This window comes from Anomaloglossus baeobatrachus, chromosome 2, assembly GCF_048569485.1.
Source record: "Anomaloglossus baeobatrachus isolate aAnoBae1 chromosome 2, aAnoBae1.hap1, whole genome shotgun sequence".
Lineage (NCBI taxonomy): Eukaryota > Metazoa > Chordata > Amphibia > Anura > Aromobatidae > Anomaloglossus > Anomaloglossus baeobatrachus.
Window position 1 is genome coordinate 692,936,314 of NC_134354.1, and position 15,473 is coordinate 692,951,786.

The 15,473-nt window shown below is 47.1% G+C and overlaps 1 protein-coding gene across 2 annotated transcripts in view; it reads right to left on the reverse strand.

Moving 5' to 3' along the window:
• The window catches only part of EIF4B (eukaryotic translation initiation factor 4B), a 95,088-nt gene that overhangs the window by 70,521 nt on the left and 9,094 nt on the right, over positions 1–15,473 (reverse strand). For both annotated transcript variants that reach the window (XM_075337235.1, XM_075337236.1), the window contains exons 2-4: positions 4,337–4,531; positions 3,348–3,556; positions 620–736 (exon numbers count right to left, since the gene is read on the reverse strand). In XM_075337235.1, coding sequence (XP_075193350.1) covers positions 620–736; positions 3,348–3,556; positions 4,337–4,531 — 521 coding nt within the window. The remainder of the gene's footprint in view (positions 1–619; positions 737–3,347; positions 3,557–4,336; positions 4,532–15,473) is intronic.

Genomic DNA, 15,473 nt, shown 5'->3' on the forward strand with positions numbered 1-15,473 from the left:
CACGTTCAGTTCCCCTCACTCCCGATCACATGACTTCAATGCCCGCCCATAAACTTCAAGTGACAGGATCCTGCAAAATAACACATGCGCTTTTCTTTGTAAAAACAGGATCCACTTTTACAGCAAAAAACCATTCATGACGCATGTTAAAAAAAACGTAGTGTGAAAGTAGCCTAAGCTGAAAGTGATCAGCTCAAAGTCTGCAGAAGCGGTGTACATTACATTCACATTAATATGCTCCTGTTTGCCCGTATGAGATGCAAACCAGTTTTGACAAGATATTTATAGTATTCACCCAAACAGATTACAAGTCTGTTTAAATGCATTAGCACATAATCATAAAAAAAATGTAGTTACACATTAAAAAACAGTGATTATTGGAAAACTTTTACGTTTTAGATACAAAACACAAAGCTGCCAAAGTGTAATGAGAATAACCAAGTGGTGAACGAAATCTTATTACGCGCCGGTTTTTGTAAAGCACACCTGTGGCATAAGAAGATTTTGCTGATGCAGAGGTCCCTATATTTAGAGCTCAGCTCGCAGGAGCCGCACTGACACCTATTCTTAGTGACAGCGAATAAAGAATTCAGGGGGAAAAAAAAAAATGGTTTCTTACTTCTTCATTAAGACTCAAAGCCCGCAGAAGAGAATCCAGGTCATCAAATTCTGCGTAGCCAAAACCTTTTAATCTTTCTGGATTGCTGGGCTCCCGGGGTAAACGGACAGCACTAATCTGCATATGAAGAAAAAACACACAATCAAGGGTTAAATACTGCAATATGTAAAGATAAAGGGCTATGTAGTGTTATATCACTGGTGTTATCAGTACAAAACCGCAGGAAAAGCGTTCCATTGTGCAATGGGGATTAGTTAAATGGAACCAGTCACCAGGTTTTGCCCATATAAAAGCACAGCTACCACCATTAACCCCTTCATGACCGTCCTAAGGCTATGTTCACACGCGGCATCTTGTCAGTGCATGTTAAAATGCATCAAAAATGGAATGCGTTTTTTTTTAAAGTCAAATCTATTGACTGGAAGGGCTCAAAAAACGCGATAAAAATGCAAACGAAATTGACATTGTGCATTTTGGCTGCATCTTGAAAAACGCAGCCTACAAAAGATGCCCAGTGTGGACAGCAAAATGGAAATCTCAGACTAGGAGAAGCAAATGCATGCATTTTGGTGCATCTTTGTGACCTCAAAAACACACCAAAAATGCAGCAAAAGCTGCCCTGTGTGAACTTAGCCTAAATCATGAAGGGGTAATCACTGCCGGCTGCTGCGGTGAGCCTGCAGTGAGCCCTGCACATGTCTGATGATTTGAACAGGAGACATGTGCGCCTGTTAACCACTTAAATTGCACTGTCAAAATCGCCTTTCCCCGCTGCCATTGGAGGCCTTGAGACACGATCATGGGGAGTTGATAGCTACCATTGTAGTGAAGGGTCATGTGATGACTCCTGTTGCTATCATGACATAGTTCCTGTTACAGCCCGCAGAGCAGCAGCTGTAACAAGATCGCAGCATTTCTGCTGATCAGAGCTGTGCAGCTCTGATCAACAGAAATGAACAGACTGCTGATCCTTAGGCTATGTGCGCACTAGAAAATGGACTTTTCTTAAGAAAAATTCGCATCCTCTGGCACAATACCGCACCAGTGGCAAAAACCGCAGTAAAACCGCACCCGCGTTTTTGCCAAGGTTTTTCCGCGGGTTGGTCCCTGCGGTTTTTTACCAATATCTATGGCAAAAAACACAGATACCTGCAGAAAAGAAGTGACATGCACATTCTTTTTGCTGCTGAAATTCTGCAATGGTACCATTGAAACCGATAGTTTAGATGCAAAAAATAAGCCATCGCTGAGCCCCATAACCCAAAAAATGAGAACACTTTGATCGTAGAAAATGGGGCAAAAAAATGCGCTACTTTTTTTGGACAAACGTCTATTTTTTTTTCACCCCTTAGAAGACCACCTATGTATCTACGAACTCACACAAACCTGAGGCATCACACCCACACATCAGTTTTACCACATAGTGAACACTGAATAAAATACCCCAAAACAATCTTTTATTTTTGCAATTTTTCCGCACTTGGAATTTTTTTAGTCGTTTTCCAGTACACTATATGGTAAAACTCATGGTTTCATTTAGAAGTACAACTCGTCCTGCAAAAAACAAGCCCTCATATGGCAAGATTGATGGAAAAATAAAGTTAGTTCTCGGAAAAAGGGGAGCAAAAAAGGAAAAATGAAAATCACCCGGGGGTGACGGGGGTTAAGGCCTCTTTTACAGCATATTATAATGCTGTATTTATAAAAAAAAAAAAAAAAAGAAGTCTCCAATAAACATTTTTTAGACGACGCAGTCCACGTTGATAGGTGTCGCATGTCTTGATCCAGCGCCTCCTTTTGCTACAATCGCTGTCCTCCCTTACCTTCCTCATGTAGATGTTGAGTCCTACGTCATCCACATAGTGTCCTCCATCGCGCTCCGGCACAAGCGCACTTCCCTCTGCCTTGCCAAGGGTGGAGCACAGTAGTGTGCATGCGCTGGCTTTACTTCCAGGTAATCAGCGCTCTTTGGCCTTTCCCAGCGCATGCACACTACAATACTGTGCTCTGCCCCCGGCAAGGCAAAGACAAGTGCGCTTGTGCCAGACTGTGATTCAGGACACTTGAATGAAGTAGGACGAGTTATGCACACAAATCAGGGAAGGAGGATGGCAATGGTAGGAAGAGAGAAGGCGCCGGATGAAGACTAGAGACGTCTGTAAAAGGGCCGCACTTTATATGGGTAAATCCTTGTGACAGGTTCCTTTAAAATAATAAGGTACAACTAGTAATATATGAGAAACATGAGGATAAGAAAGGACACGCACTTGGCACAGTCCAGACAATTTGCTCCACATTCAGGTACCATTCACCCATCAGTGACTTTTCTCCTCCAAAAAAAAACTGGATCAGATTTCTATCAGTGTTTGGTTGGTGCGGCAGTCATTTTATTTTCTTCATATGAGAAGCTCTCAGGTTTCTATTAAACCAACGCGAAGATCGGGCAGCACATGGATGAGATCCGAGCGCTGGCCAATATTCTTCATAGCCCCAGAGACTCAAATGGTTGAGTTTGAGACATTATTTGGATCAAAAATGGAACAGGTCTTGGGTTTCCACTCGATTTGCAAAAATACACCGGCACGAGAACAGTCCCATAACTGGTACGTTTCCAAGAAAACCACTGATAGAACTTGTACATGAAAAACTCGAGTCTGAATAAACCCTTAGTGACATCCCAACACGTCAGAAAACCCCCCCCCAAAATTTAGCAAGACACAGCACTTACATTAAGTCCCCTGAAAAACTTTTGGATGGATTCCTCCGTAACATCATAAGGAAGGTTTCCAAGGAAAGCAGTAAAGGGAGGACTTTTGGGGAGTCGGCTTCGGTCCACATTGGGTTCGCGGGCAGCTCGAGGGGCGGTAGGGAGGATGGAACGATCGATCGGGTGGCCTCTGTACGAATCATCTTCATTGCTATGCCATGTGGTCGAAACTAAAAAATATAATTTGCCAAAACTTAGAAAAAGCAATATGTAAAAAAAATTAAACCAGCTATTTACAGGTTAAAGCTTTCTGTACAACTGCACTTGGTTTAGATGGCCACCATGTAAGGTCCATGTCTTGCAGGTGAGACATACACGTGACCTTCACCAGTGATAACAGCTGAGCCAGGCACCCAGCTATCACCGGCCAGGTTTACTTTCTTAAAGGAGATCGATCAACAGGTTTTTGCTGTTTATCCTTAGAACTGCATGAGAAAGGGACGGAGACACTGATTCTAGTGATGTGTCACTTAGTGGTCCCCATGCTTCATTTTGATACACACTTCTTTGGTACAGATCTACCAGAGCTCTGAATGCTGAGCCCTGCAAAACCCTACCCACAACTCTGGCAGCTTTCTGTATACACTGTACATTAACAGAAAGATGCCAATCAGTGGTGGGGAGTGGGGATCACACAGATCAGGTTGACTAGGACGCATGACACATAGTTCTAGTGATTATCTCACAACCTCGTAAGTGACATTGCAGTGTCCCAGCCCCCACAACATACTGCACTCCGATTAAATAGTAAAAACTGGTTGGCTTTAGTCCCTTTGAAAAGAATGCATCCAATCCCTTGCAGCTGCTGATCAACTAATAAAATGGACAACCGCTGTAAGTAGGGCAATATATAACTATAGACTGCCCTTTATAACCAAGTCTGGGTCACATGAATTAAGCGGAATTTTCACTTTTTTTTTTAAACAGATGCTTTATTTAGAAACACTTACCATCTCCTTCTAGATCATCGGTCTCATCAGCCCAACTGACTGGTTTTGGAGCATAGGAGCTGCCGCCGCCGCCTCCACCACCACCACCACCGCTGCCACCACCAACACCGCCGCCACCTCCACCGCCACTACTCCCATCATCTGCTAAGAAGTCAGTGAGGGTTAAGGTCTTCCCCTTCTTATTCTTCTTCTTAGCTGTAAGAATGGAGAATTCCGTAAGATACAACTCACATACTCAGGAAAACAAAAACACGACATTACATGAGAAAGAAAAGAATCACTCTGCAGAACAAGTAATGGCAAACAAGTAACAAAAGTGCGGCTACAGAGCATAGTGCTGCACCACACCATAGAGGTGATGAGAGCATAGTGCTGCACCACAGCATAGAGGTGATGAGAGCATAGTGCTGCACCACACCATAGAGGTGATGAGAGCATAGTGCTGCACCACACCATAGAGGTGATGAGAGCATAGTGCTGCACCACACCATAGAGGTGATGCGCTCATACTGCTGGACCACACCATAGAGGTGATGCGCTCATACTGCTGGACCACACCATAGAGGTGATGCGCTCATACTGCTGGACCACACCATAGAGGTGATGTGCTCATACTGCTGGACCACACCATAGAGGTGATGCGCTCATACTGCTGGACCACACCATAGAGGTGATGCGCTCATACTGCTGGACCACACCATAGAGGTGATGCGCTCATACTGCTGGACCACACCATAGAGGTGATGTGCTCATACTGCTGGACCACACCATAGAGGTGATGGGCTCATACTGCTGGCCCACACCATAGAGGTGATGCGCTCATACTGCTGGCCCACACCATAGAGGTGATGCGCTCATACTGCTGGCCCACACCATAGAGGTGATGCGCTCATACTGCTGGCCCATACCATAGAGGTGAGGCGCTCATACTGCTGGACCATACCATAGAGGTGATGCGCTTCATGTGACTGAATTTTAGTAGAATCTTGGGAGAAAAAGTATACACATAAATCAAGGCAAAATAAGGCCCTGCATAGCAGTCCTGTTATTATTGGGTCACAATAGAAGTCAATGGCATTTATTAGGATCTAAATCAGTAAGTTTACAAATCTGATAAAATGTACTGAGCGAGGGGAACAACATGAGGATGATGATGGTCAGAGACCCAACCCCTCCACCGATCAGCGCCATTTGCTCTGGAAGCCGCCAGATGTAAAGCTCTGCTCCAATTATTGTGTAGTGGACACGGCCAGGCTTTTGGAAGATGCTTCTGAATAGCAGCTACGCAGCAGTACCCGCTCCATACACATTAATCAGAGTAGCACTTTACAGCTTGTTGGAAGTGTTTATATCTGGCGGCCACCAGCGATATCACATATCACAGATCAGCTGCGTGGTTAGGGTGTCAGACTCCCATTGATCTCATATTCCTGACCTAGCCTTTGGATAGCTCATCATCAGTATGTTGTGATCAGACCACTGCTTTAATATGTCCTTCATTGACACTGGCCGATCATCAGGAATGATGGCTACCAATCACAAAACAAATTACTGAAATGATTTAAAGTTTTCTTAAAAAGGCAACCTGTCACCCCACAAAACATTACCTGCAGATATGAGGTTATTCTGCAGGTGTATGGCGTTACAATGCTGTCTATCCACACCTTACTGAAAGTATGGACAGCCGGCTCAGTGTCTGGGCAGCTTACAGCCACTTCTCACAGTACAGGGGGCGACGAGCATAGTCCTGTGTGTACACTCCCATAATTGAAGGCCAATGTCTTGTGGGAGGATAAGGCTATGTGCCCACGGGGACAGTGTCCTGCGGTTATATCCGCAGGACATTCCACAGGTGCTCCCAGAAAACTGCAACAAAACTTCTGTCTGTTTCCCTGCTGCGGATGTATTGCAGAATGTCCTGCGGATATGGTGCGGGCATTCTGCATTGAGGATACAGTACCATGGCTTCGGCACTGCATCCTTAATGCAGAACAAGTGCTGCAGCGATCGGGGCATTCATATTACTTACCTCCATCATGCAGCACCTCGCTTTCCGGCGGCTGGGTCACTCTGTCAGCGTCTGGTCTGGTGCACTGTGCTGGAGAAGGTGGGCGGGCCTGCACTAGCTCCGGCTGTCACATGACCGGAGCTCGTGCAGGCCCCGCCCACATCTTCCTTCCTGTACCTGGATCCACCGCGCTGCTGTGCACCGGACGGAGAAAGTGACATCGTTGTCTTCTATCAAGGCAGGTAAGTATATGGGACCCTGAGGAGAAATCCGCAGGAATAATTACCATGCTGCAGATTTTTCCGCAGGGAAATCCGCATTATTTCCGCTGCGGAAAAAAACGCAGCGTGGGCACAGCAGTTCCCAAATGCCATAGAAATGGCTGGGGAGTAGCTGTGCTGCAAATGTTTGAAAAATCTGCGGAATTTGCGCGAAAAATCCGCATCAAATTCCGCGAATTTTCCGCAGCGTGGGCACATAGCCTAAAAGTACATTCTCTCCAGGAATCTGCACATTCGGTAAGATATCTGAGCAGCATTGTGAGGCTCTTTACCTGTGGATGGGCCCTATATTTGCAGGTTAATAGTGTTCTCCAAGGAGACAAGTTCCCTTTAAAGGGAACCTGTCACCAGATTTGGGGCCTATAAGCTGCGGCCACCACCACCGGGCTCTTATACACAGCATGTTAGAATGTGTATATAAGAGCCCAGGCCGCTGTGTAGAACATAAAAATCACTTTATAATACTTACCTAAATGGTCGCTGCGGTGGAGTTGGGCCATATGGGTGTCTCTGTTCTCCGGGACCAGCGCCTCCTCTTTCGACCATCTTCATCCTCCTCCTTCTGTAACCGCGGTGCATGACGCGTCCTACGTCATCCACACTCGCCGGCATGGAGGACCTGCACAGGCGCACTTTGATCTGCTCTGACAAGGGCAGATTAAAGTATTGTAGTGCGCTTGCATGGGACCAGTAAGTGTGGATGACGTAGGATGAGACATGCACACAGGCTCCAAAAGAAGGACAAAGATGGCTGAAAGAGGAGGCTTCGGCACCGGAGAACAGAGACACCCATATGGCCCAACTCCACCACAGCGACCATTTAGGTAAGTGATTTTTACGTTCTACACAGCGGCCTGGGCTCTTATATACAGCATGTTAAAATGTGTATATAAGAGCCCGGTGGTGGTGGCCGCAGCTTATAGGCTCCAAATCTGGTGACAGGTTCCCTTTAACTACTTCCACACTGGCTACAGTCTTTATACATACAGGCAGCCCGTATTTTACTATCCCAAGACTTTCTAAAGTGTCACCACAAAGAAAACCGCTAAATGAGAATGTGCAGCTGCAAGAACAAGGACACTGCTATCAGACACAGCCGGACTCCACACAGAAGGCAGAAAGAGTTATTACCAGCTTTACCTTCCCAAGTGCTCAGTACACAGCACTGAACAAGCGCTGTGTATACAGGACAGGAGGCACTGGCAGTGCTTTCTCCTACAAACCCAGTGATCACCGAATGACTGGAGGGAGCAGGAGCTGCTGGGTCCTAGCAGATGCAGATCAGCTCTGCACTACAGCCAGGAGGCTGAATTCTCACTGTAAATGGGGCTCATATACTAGCTGCAAATGCAAGGGAAATTGGAAAACATTTCTCATGATTTTGAAATGCCCACTCAAGAGGATGATTAGGACTTTATTTGGGGCATAACGTGTGAAACACATGAACAAAAAGAAAAAACAAAAAAAAACAAAAACAAAACTACTGCCAGACTTCATATGACCATTCTAGCTGCTATAAGAAAAGCACAATTTAAAATGTTTTAGTCTCTCCAGGATGCAAAAAGCTACAAAATGTAATAAAAAAAAAAAAAAAAAAAAAAAAAAAAAGCCAAATATTTCCTTTTTATTCATTACATACTGGAGGAGAGAATATCAGAAAAAAAAATATTTTTTTTTATATAATATAATATATATATAATTTTTTTTTAAGCTTTATGTGTTTACAGAAGGAAAAAAAAAAAAAATGACAAAAGTTAGACTATGACAATGAGAACTTTTTTGTTACTGTTATAACAGCAGGTGCGAAAAATAAGAAAAATGTGTGTGGTCAGCAACTCTCCATGACCTACATGGCCAGCTTAGGAGGGCTCATCCTACTGACAGAATCCCCGTAAATGCAACAAGGTGTTACAAAGGGGCAACGTACATTTAAGCCCAGCACTGAGTTTACACAAGTCGGCAACACAAGAGACTGCTGCATGGCTTCATTCAGATGAGATGATCATGTCCCAGAAGAAAGGCAGAATTACAGTGGAAATACATGTTATACAGACACTATGGTCTCCGGCTGGAGGACACTGTGTTGTGACTCAACAGTTCGGGTGCAGACAAAATACTAAGCAAAAACCATATTTTATTGACTACTAAGCTGAACATGTTATCTTGTGCTTTTATCTGTCAGTGCACAGCGCGGTCCCAGCTCTCCCAGCTCGGAGATAAGGCCCTGCCCAAGGACAATCAGCACCGGCACTCTCTCTCAGTATCATTCTGGACTCGCCAGGTCCTTTATTACAGGCTAGGCTGTGCTCACACTTCCATATGTCATCCGGCTAAAACAGATCCAGTAATAAAAAAAAAATATATACCGTATTTTTCGGACCACAAGACGCACTTTTTTCCCCCCAAATGTTGGGGGAAAGTGGGGGGTGCGTCTTATGGTCTGAATGTAGGGCTGCGCGGAATGTGGGTGCTGCGGTGGAGCGGGTCATCGGGGGCCTGAGCAGGTTGTAGCAGCGCCTGCCATGACCACGTGGACCCGCTCATTTAATATGCACGCCCATCATCCCGCCCATCATCTCTCAGCGCTGACAGGTGGGCGGGATGATGGGCGAGGGATAAACAGCCGGCCCACATGATCATCCCTGGCAACTACAGCCTGGAGTGATCATGTGCGGCTGTATTGACTGCTCCCCGTGCATCATCATCAGCGCGGGGTGCAGTGTATCAGTACACTCACCTGTCACCATTCCCCTGCAGTACCGCGATCTCCTCCTGGCTGCCGGCGGCCGCTGAGTGGAGATGACCCCGTTCCCCTGCAGCACCGCAATGTCCTGTCTGTGCGGCGGCCGCTGAGTGGAGCCGTCCCCGTTCCCCTGCAGCACCGCGATGTCCTGTCTGTGCGGCGGCCGCTGAGTGGAGACTAGCAGTGCGCACAGCGATGACGTCATGTGCGCACGTGTCCACACGCAGCCGCCGGCAGCCAGGAGGGCATCGCGGTACTGCAGGAGAACGGGGACGGCTCCACTCAGCGGCCACCGGCAGCCAGGAGGACATCGCGGTACTGCAGGGGAACGGGGACTGCTCCACTCAGCGGTGCTATCGCTGACACAGACGGGAGGAGGAGTGATGTTGCAGGGAGTGAGGTGAGGTAAGGTGAGTATGAACGTTTATTTTTTTTTTATGTGCCACAGGATGCGGGCTGTATACCAGGAGGGGGGTATACTCTGAGCAAGGAGGGGGGTATACTCTGAGCAAGGAGGGGGGTATACTCTGAGCAAGGAGGGGGGTATACTCTGAGCAAGGAGGGGGGTATACTCTGAGCAAGGAGGGGGGTATACTCTGAGCAAGGAGGGGGGTATACTCTGAGCAAGGAGGGGGGTATACTCTGAGCAAGGAGGGGGGTATACTCTGAGCAAGGATGGGGGTATATTATGAGCAAGGATGGGGGTATATTATGAGCAAGGATGGGGGTATATTATGAGCAAGGATGGGGGTATATTATGAGCAAGGATGGGGGTATATTATGAGCAAGGATGGGGGTATATTATGAGCAAGGATGGGGGTATATTATGAGCAAGGATGGGGGTATATTATGAGCAAGGATGGGGGTATATTATGAGCAAGGAGGGGGGTATAATATGAGCAAGGAGGGGGGTATAATATGAGCAAGGATGGGGGTATAATATGAGCAAGGATGGGGGTATAATATGAGCAAGGATGGGGGTATAATATGAGCAAGGAGGGGGGTATAATATGAGCAAGGAGGGGGGTATAATATGAGCAAGGAGGGGGGTATAATATGAGCAAGGAGGGGGGTATAATATGAGCAAGGATGGGGGTATATTATGAGCAAGGATGGGGGTATATTATGAGCAAGGATGGGGCTATACTCTGAGCAAGGATGGGGCTATATTATGAGCAAGGATGGGGCTATATTATGAGCAAGGATGGGGCTATATTATGAGCAAGGATGGGGCTATATTATGAGCAAGGATGGGGGTATATACACAAGGCAGGAGGATCATTACCAGGATGGGGTATCTTAGTAGAGAATTTGGGGACATTACCCCCATAACAGTGTCAGTAGCAGATCCTCGCCCCATAACAGCGTGTCATGACTCCATTTTTTGCTTAAAATTTTATTTTTCTATTTTCCTGCTCTAAAACCAGTGTGCGTCTTATGGTCAGGTGCGTATTATAGTCCGAAAAATACGGTACTTTATCCGTTAAAAATTGAGAAAAATAAAATTAAAGCTCACTTCTGCTCTGCATCCATTTTTACTAGAGGCGTCTGAATTCACCTCGTGTTCTGGACACGACAGTGCTAAGAATAGAGGCTCGGCATACAGTCTTTACTCCATTTAAAATAAAAATGGATTGCAGTTGGACAAGAAGTTTTCGGATACTGTATCTCTTTCCCCATGAAAATCAATAGACCCAGCACTGAACCGTCTTTCCGTTTTATCAGCGCAAAACGGATCCAAAAGCGGAAATAACTAAGGACATGATCATATTCTTCTGTTATGGAATCAGCAATTCTCTTCAATGGTTTCAGGCCGCAGACAGAAAAGAGGGTCCAGGACAGAATCTTAGGACGAATGATGAGAGCACTATAAGACTATGTGCGCACGCTGCTTTTTAATGTGCTTCTTTTCTGCACATAAAAAAGGATGTTTTGGCAGGAAAAACAGAGGAAAAAAAACTGCATTTTCTATTGCATTAGCACATTTTTTCACTAAGGCCCTGTGCGCACTAGAAAAAGGAATTTTCTTAAAGGGACAGTATCGCGTTTTTTTATTTTTGTATTAAAAATAGTGATTCTGAAATCAAGTATTTCTAATAAAATGAAAATCGTAGCTTATTTACTTTTTCTGTTATTCTAATTTTACTGTATGTACTGGGGGCCATGTTGGATTTGCTGTGTGTGTAACGACAGTTACACACTCCTTTATGGCAGCCCCTGTGCATAGAGAATAGTGGTCGCTATCCGACCCTATGTTTAACGTTACAGTGGGCGTATGCTGTGACCTGGACGCGTCCCCTGGGCTGTCCAGATCACAGCAGAGGGAGGAGTTCAGCGCCATCATCGTGGAGCTCACAGCGTATGCTGTTTGCTCCACTTCACCCCTGTCAACCGCCGGGATGTGTGAGTACAGGCCGCCTCCCCTCCCCTGCCCCCGTTACCGATGACACCGCCTCCCTCCGCTCTCCCCAGCCCCCGCTACTGCCGCCCCTCGCCGTTCCCGTCTCCGCTGACACCCCATCCCTTCACTCTACTCAGCCCCCGCTAGTGCCGCCCCTCCCCCTCGCTGTTACTGTCTCCGCTGACACCCCATCCCTCCGCTCTCCCCAGCCCCCGTTACTGCTACCGCCGCCCCTCCCCCCGCCGTTACAGTCTCCGATGACACTTCCTCCCTCCGCTCTCCCCAGCCACCGCTCTGCTCGCCGCTGCTGTGTATGTGTGTGCCCCACTGCATGCGAGTACCGCCGCTGATGCTGTCTGCACGGCTGTGTATTATCCTCTCCTGTTTGATACTATCTGCTGAGCCGTGTATCTAATCCTCTCTTGGGTGATACACAGCTCAGCAGACAGCATCACCCAGGACAGGATTAGATACACAGCTCAGCAGACAGCATCACCCAGGACAGGATTAGATACACAGCTCAGCAGACAGCATCACCCAGGACAGGATTAGATACACAGCTCAGCAGACAGCATCACCCAGGACAGGATTAGATACACAGCTCAGCAGACAGCATCACCCAGGACAGGATTAGATACACAGCTCATCAGACAGTATCTAATCCTGTCCTAGGTGATGCTGTCTGCACGGCCGTGTATGTAATCCTGTCCTGGGTGATGCTGTCTGCACGGCCGTGTATCTAATCCTGTCCTGGGTGATGCGGTCTGCACGGCCGTGTATCTAATCCTGTCCTGGGTGATGCGGTCTGCACGGCCGTGTATCTAATCCTGTCCTGGGTGATGCGGTCTGCACGGTCGTGTATCTAATCATGTCCTGGGTGATGCGGTCTGCACGGCCGTGTATCTAATCCTGTCCTGGGTGATGCGGTCTGCACGGCCGTGTATCTAATCCTGTCCTGGGTGATGCTGTGTGCACAGCCGTGTATCTAATCCTGTCCTGGTTGATGCGGTCTGCACGGCCGTGTATCTAATCCTGTCCTGGGTGATGCAGTCTGCACGGCCGTGTATCTAATCCTGTCCTGGGTGATGCAGTCTGCACGGCCGTGTATCTAATCCTAGCCTGGGTGATACTGTCTGCTGAGCCGTGTATCTAATCCTAGCCTGGGTGATACTGTCTGCTGAGTTGTGTGTCTAATCCTATCCTGTGTGATACTGTCTGCAGAGCCGTGTATCTAATCCTGTCCTGTGTGATACTCCTGCTGTCCTTGGTGACACTTTAGACATTTCTGGTCACCAACAAAATGGCTCTGCATTGTGTCCCTACATGTCATTCTCTGTTATCCTTTGTAAACACTCAGATTGGGAGGTGGAGGCGTGCCACCACACACAGGAGAGCAGACTCCGCCCACTTTACTGCAAGCTGTAACGTGAGCTTTTTCCTACAGTGGGATTTCTGTAGAATTTCAGAAGCTGCTCCCCCTAGTGTTTAACAGTGGAAACAGTGGAAAATATTAAAGGGAACCTGTCATCAGAAATTTCGCCCAAAAGCTAAAAGATTCCCCCTCTGCAGCTCCTGGGCTGCATTCTAGGAAGATCCCTGTTATTATTGTGCCCCATGTGAGACCAAAATAAAGCCTTTATAAAGTTCTACCTTTTTGTATGCAGCTTCTGTAAATCCGTCCCGGGGGCGGGCTCTCTGCCGTCCGTTATTCTGCCTCCTGGTCCTGTATGCCGCCCCCATCGCTCCTTTCCATATCTGATGCACCGCCCACTGCTCCAGCCATCCCCGCGCATGCCCAGTGCCAGTCTCACAGGACTGAGCAGTTTGACCGCTGGTGACATGTGCGCAGACAAGTGATTATGGACGGGACTGTGACTGTTATCAGCAAGTACCCGGCCATAATCTCTTGAGCGCGCAAACCTCTCCAGCGGTCAGACACACTGTGCTCAGGGTAGTGCTAGACTGTATGGGCTGCTTCCAGGGATGACGTCCCTTTGTCATGTGATAGGGGCGTGTTCAAAATACTATCACATGACAAAGGGACGTCATCCCTGAAAGCAGCCCATACAGTCTAGCACTACCCTGAGCACAGTGTGTCTGACCGCTGGAGAGGTTTGCGCGCTCAAGAGATTATGGCCGGGTACTTGCTGATAACAGTCACAGTCCCGTCCATAATCACTTGCCTGCGCACACGTCACCAGTGGTCAAACTGCTCAGTCCTGTGAGACTGGCACTGGGCATGCGCGGGGATGGCTGGAGCAGTGGGCGGTGCATCAGATATGGAAAGGAGCGATGGGGGCGGCATACAGGACCAGGAGGCAGAATAACGGACGGCAGAGAGCCCGCCCCCGTGTCAGATTTACAGAAGCTGCATACAAAAAGGTAGAACTTTATAAAGGCTTTATTTTGGTCTCACATGGGGCACAATAATAACAGGGACCTTCCTAGAATGCAGCCCAGGAGCTGCAGAGGGGGAATCTTTTAGCTTTTGGGCGAAATTTCTGATGACAGGTTCCCTTTAAACTTTTTAATTTTTTTTTTACATTTTGCTCAATTAAAAAAAAGAAAATATTATTTTAATGTTTTGTTTAAATATTATTACTTTACATTTTTTCAGGTATTTAAATTTTTTTTTTTCTGATGATACATAACCTTTAAGAAAATTCCGGAGGCTCAGTAAGATTTCCGCACCAGCGGGAAAATACTGCACCGAAATCTGCATCCAAATCCGCATGCGGTTTATTGCGCTTTTCATGCGGATTTGGGGCGGAAATGCCACAGCCAGCATCTGACTGGCTACCGGAGGAATCTCCAGTAATCCCAGGCCTGGCCGCGATTACCTGCACTGAACTCCGGAGCTCCCACCTGAGCTCCGGAGTTCAGTGCAGGTAACCGCGGCCAGGACTGGTATTACTGGAGATTACTCAGGTAGCCAGTCCCGCAGCTACCTGCGGAAAAGAATTGACATGCAATTGTTTTTGCTGCGGGAATCCCGCAGCAAAACATGCAGCTGTCAAAATCCGCCTAGTGCGCACAGCATTTTTTTTTCCCATAGGTTTTGCTGGTGAATCACTGCAGAGATGTTATGAACATTTTCTGCAGTGAAACATGCAGCAAATCCGCAGGAAATTCCGTCTAGTGCGCACAAGGCCTTATCTTTTTTTCTTGCTTCTATTTACTCCTGGCGATCGCAGGGGTTCAAGCACTGTACACTGATGTAACATTCAGGACTCGGCTCTCACTGCCTGCACCGTTCCCGGTAGTTTAACCCCCTAAATGCTACGATCAGTGCGATTGCAGCATTCAGGAGGCAGGGAGAGGAATCGCTTACCTCTCCCCGGCGATCAAGACCTTGTAATGCGATCCCAGGGAAATGATCGCTGTCATGGTAACCCGGGGTAGTCACCATGACAACCCCGGGTTATTGAGCTATTGATCACCTCACACACCATGTTGTATGCACAGTATGTGAGGTTAAGTGCTGCAATATAATCCACTGCAGTGACAAAGCATTGCAGGGGATTATAAAAACAGAAAAAAAAAGCAAACAATTGACACGCTGCTTCTTTTTTCAGCAACAAAATCTGCAAGGAAAATAGATGCAGCGTGTGCACAGCAAGTCAGGATTGTCATAGACTTTGCTGGGATGCTTTTTCCTTGCTTTTATTGATTAAAGGAAGCAATGAAAAATTCACAAAAAAACC